The sequence below is a fragment of the Sinocyclocheilus rhinocerous genome, unplaced genomic scaffold, assembly GCF_001515625.1.
Source record: "Sinocyclocheilus rhinocerous isolate Xijiao unplaced genomic scaffold, SAMN03320098_v1.1 scaffold1270, whole genome shotgun sequence".
Lineage (NCBI taxonomy): Eukaryota > Metazoa > Chordata > Actinopteri > Cypriniformes > Cyprinidae > Sinocyclocheilus > Sinocyclocheilus rhinocerous.
In genome coordinates, this window is record NW_015665029.1 from 72,840 (window position 1) to 77,809 (window position 4,970).

General features: G+C 36.2%; 1 protein-coding gene across 1 annotated transcript in view; it reads right to left on the reverse strand.

Moving 5' to 3' along the window:
• The window catches only part of arrb1 (arrestin, beta 1), a 64,174-nt gene that overhangs the window by 4,147 nt on the left and 55,057 nt on the right, over positions 1 to 4,970 (reverse strand). The window contains exons 9-12 of the mRNA XM_016541939.1: positions 3,989 to 4,073; positions 3,830 to 3,902; positions 3,601 to 3,738; positions 3,442 to 3,525 (exon numbers count right to left, since the gene is read on the reverse strand). Of these exons, the coding sequence (XP_016397425.1) occupies positions 3,442 to 3,525; positions 3,601 to 3,738; positions 3,830 to 3,902; positions 3,989 to 4,073 (380 nt within the window). The remainder of the gene's footprint in view (positions 1 to 3,441; positions 3,526 to 3,600; positions 3,739 to 3,829; positions 3,903 to 3,988; positions 4,074 to 4,970) is intronic.

The window sequence follows — 4,970 nt, forward strand, 5'->3', positions numbered from 1 at the left end:
CAGTATATATATATATATATTTTTTTTTTATTTTTTTTATTTTTTTTTTTTATAAATATAGATAGGTGGCTAAATGGATAGATTTGACCCCTTTATTCATTCCAAGACAGGTACCAGCCACAAATGTGGACACAAATGAGCTTTCTGATTCATTCTGGTGTGCATGACATGTAGTTTATTATATATAGATAGATAGATATATATTATATAAACTACATATCATGCACACCAGAATGAATCAGAAAGCTCATTTGTGTCCACATTTTTGGCTGGTACCTGTCTCATTACATAAACAAATATGTTTAAAATTTCTAACATTACCAAACATATAATTAGTTATATTGAATTACATTTTTGATTTAATTTATTGTACATGGGAAGTCAACAACTTAACACTGTTGAAACATTGAAATATTTGTGTATAATAAAACTCTTTCATTACAATGAAAACAAAGATAAACCTAGAATCTTTTCTTTTAAGAAAACAACTGAATTGTTAATACATTTGTGCAGGTTTTTGGGTCATGCATTCTAAAAATTCCCTTTTTAACCCGTTATAATGATAACTACATTTTTGTGAATGGTCCTTGCTCTTGCTAAACTCACCACTACAAAGTCAGGGAGTTGTGGATATTCCTAGCATGTTGCTATGCAGTTGCTAGGGTTTTTGTCAAATGTATTGTCCACCATACATAAAGTTAAATTACTGAGAAAAGTGATACCACAACTCTCCTCAACAAGTTTAGATTTCATGTCTATATCACAAATGCCAACACATTCTCACTTCCAACTCGTCATATTGACACTTGGTCAGGAACCATTTTAACGCACAGGATTAGCGTTAATTTTTCAATGTGCGGGGTAAACTTTTGTCGTCAATATGCAGATGCAAAGGGCATGAGAATTCTATCATGATGACATTGTATATTGGCTTATAATTGTTGGGGTATGATTTTCAATTTAAACAGCCACAGCAATTTTATTTACATTGTATTACACTATTTAGACATTTATGAGCACGCAACCCCTAAACCTAAACACTTGTCAATCTAAAATACAAGATATAACAGGCAGACACAACTACAGTCACAATTATTCCAAGTCTTCCAAGGCTAAATGATTTATTTGTGTGAGGAACAGAGGCAATCATCATCTCCATCATCCACCATACAGCACAAAATTGCTATCAGAAAAAACGTTACATCAGCAGCTTTGGTTGTGAAATGCCATTGGCTCTTTGTGTGTCTCGTGACTAATTGCGTCATGCTAAAGTTCGGATGTTAACGGAGCGGGATCACTTTCAGTGATTAAAACCTTATGTTTCATTTTGTTCTTCACAAAAGATTTTGTATGGCTTCAGAAGACTTAGGACCAGATTTAATAACAGCTTGCGCCAGCGCAAACCGTCTTTTAGCGTTAAAATAGTACTGTCAGGATTTACTAAAGACGCACAGTGAAGAATTAGCACTGAAAAGGCGTGGACACAGTTATGTTTGCGCCTGACCTTATTGAATATGCATTAGTAGGAGTTTCCCTTTCAGACGCAAAATTTATGGGAGGAGAGTATTCAAATTAATCACGCAACGCGATATACTAACATTTGTGCTCGTCAAATTACTGCTATTTGTGCCATTATTTAACCCCCAAAAAAGCATGTCTTAAAGCAGGCAGTAATTTGCGCTGCTCTTGATACATAGATTGCAGATTTTTGGTCAGTTTTTGCAGTAAATACTTGTGACTGTACTTTTATTTGCCTGTTACGCGTTCTATATTGTTGAGAAGTAGGTAGGTTTAGGAATAGGTGCTCAAAATATCTGTGAAAGAAAAGTAAATAAAATCATTTCTGTTTTTACAAATGCATGCAAAGAATTAAATGTGTCTTGATCTGATGCATAAGGCAAACAACTAAAAGCAATGGAGCGTGCGTTAAAAAGTGATGCCAAGGGGTCCTGACCAGGCATCAGTATGTGAAAAGTTGGGAGGGAGAAAGTGTTGCAAATGCGTATGTGCTATCAGGAGTAGGGCGGTTGTTTAAAGGGTTCATATGATGCGATTAAAATTTTTCCTTTCTATTTGGAGTGTTACAAGCTCTTGGTGCATAAAGAAGATCTGTAAAGTTGCAAAGACTAAAGTCTCAAATCCAAAGAGATATTCTTTATAAAAGTTTAGAGTCAACCACACCTACCTAAAACGCCTCGTTCTAACACGGCCCCACATACCTACGTCACGATGTGGGAAGATTTGCATAACGCCGCCCAAATGTTCATGCAAAGAACGAAGGCGTAACTTTTATTCTCACTGTAGTATTGTTGCTGCTGCCATGTCGTGAAGGCGCTGTGTGCTTCGTTGTGAAAGCGAAACTACTTTGTTTGGTCTTCCAAAAGAGGACGATATCTGCTTCGTCATGCCTGGAGCTGATCCATGCTGGTCGCTGAGGAAATACATCAACTTCACGCTGTGGATCACCGGATCGGCTTTCACCGTAGACGAAGTGGAGTCCAGCCCGGGATCGGCACATGTGGTTGCCGCAAGCCCACCGGCCTCCGCTCACTCAAGCCGGCCTCCGCATACTCTAGGCCGCGGCTCACTCTAGGCCTCCAGCCTCCGCTCACTCAAGGCATGTGTGACGCTGTTTCGTTGTGAAAGCGAAACAACTTTGTTTGGCCTTCCAAAAGAGGTCACGACTAGAAATCAGTGGTTAAGTTGTATTTACAACACTGTTGCAGAACAGTTTAACCCCAATATTCAGATGTGTCCAGCGCATTTTATGGAGGACCGTTTCCTGATCCTGGTCGAGTAGACTACAATGCTGGCTGTTCTGACTCACAGACTGTAAGTACGTTTTTCATATTTAAAGAATCTGCCACTGATGATTCAAACGCGAGTTTTTGGGCAGTGTACAGTAGCACTTGTTGTTTGTCATTTCTCCGATCACAAATGCAGACATGGGTTTATGTTTACGCGGCGCGATGCAATGCAACGCGTAAAAAGACAGTATAAGTCATTATAATCCGTAATTATGTCCCCACTAGATGCAACAAATGCCTCGTTTATAATGGGTTTTAATGTTTTTGTCTCGTCGCTCCGGCTGGACAAGGCATCACAATATGGTAGGGGCGTAACATTTCCGTCACACGCTTGAGGTATTCGGCCAATCACAACACACTGGATAGCTGGCCAATCACAGCACACCTCGCTTTTCAGAACGATGAGCTTTGTAAAAATCGACGCGTTTCAGAAAGGCGGGGCATAGAGGAGAAACAATAATGTACAGTATGTGGAAAATAATGTGTTTTTTTAACCTTAAACCGCATAAACACATTTCATTACACCAAATACACAAAATAATGTTCTTTTTGGCAACATCATATGACCCCTTTAATCTTATTGTAAAGTTTATTCCAGCATCACTACCACACAGAATGACCAAAATGCACTTACCCTCCACGAGACACCACAAGCTTCACTTTCACCTTATAAGAAACAATGATGCCCAGAATTTCCTTATTGGCTCCCTCTCTTAACCTTTTGAGAAAAAATGCCATGGAAAGGTGAATTACAAGAAACACAATCCACTTTCAAATGAGAGACTGTACTTACAATGTACTTGAGGCTAAATTTGTGTCTTCATGTTTGAGTTTGCCATCCAGAGCCAAGCCGCGTTTCTCTCGGTTATTCACAAGGAAAGGCGTGAGAGTGTATACTTTACAAAATGTAGCACTGGGGGCCACAATATCACTAGAACACGACACAAAGCAGAGAGCAATTATTCAGATGTCAGCTTGTGTTCTCATACGGTAGCTGAGTGTCCAGTTTGCAGAGAACTTACTCTGATTCCTCTGTCGCCACTGGACACTTGTACTGGGCAGTGTTGAAGAGGCAGATATCAGCATATTGACGCACTACAATAATACAAATAAGTGTTATTTTTTCTAAACTATACACTAGTGTAAATACAAAGTCTGTCCACTGTGAATAACTGAATAACCTGAAATCTTGATTTTTTTTACTGTCTTGTTTGTGTTGTTTGTGACATGGACGTTGACACTGATTGGTTCACCATGATAGTAAATCTGAAAGACATCAAGCACAAAGAAAGTCATGCAAACAACAAGAGTAAATGGCAGCGTAGGAAACAAAATATCTGTACTATGTACAGTATGTGTTTGTAAAAAAAAAAAGAAAGTATGGTCTGATATTGTAATTATATTATATCTACATCCGGCCTAAATATTTAAGATGCATGTATTTGAATACAAAATGTCCATCCATTTGAATTATACCATTTTAAAATAACTGTATATTTGTCAGTCACACATAAAAGAAACAGGCAAGACTTCTGGTATTGTACTAATAAACCAAATGTGTTGAATACACAACAACCAGATTTATATATTTCTCATCAATGAATCCCATTTCTTTCAATCTCATAAATTTTTTGAGAAAGCTGAATAGTGCTGGTTTCACAGCTAGCCATATTTGAACTCTGTTCATACTGAAAAAAATTTATAGTTTTTACAATGGACAGATTTATGCTGATTCTAACTGATTCTGAAAATATGATTATTTCAATAAAATAAAGAATTTTTTATACTTTATGAACATAGTTTTATATTTATATATATAATATATTTTAGTGCTGTCAAACGATTAATCACGATTAATAGCATCCAAAATAAAAGTTGTTGTTTACATAATATGTATGTGTACTGTGTTTATTTATTATGTATATATAAATACCCACTCATACAGTATATATTTTGAAAATATGTACATGTATATATATTTATATATTTATATTCTTATATTTTATATTATATATAAATATATTTAATATATAAACATAACATATTTTTCTTAAATATATACATGCATGTGTTTGTATTATACATAATAAATATACACAGTACACACTCATCTATTATGTAAACAAAAACTTTTATTTTGGATGCGATTAATCGCAATTAATC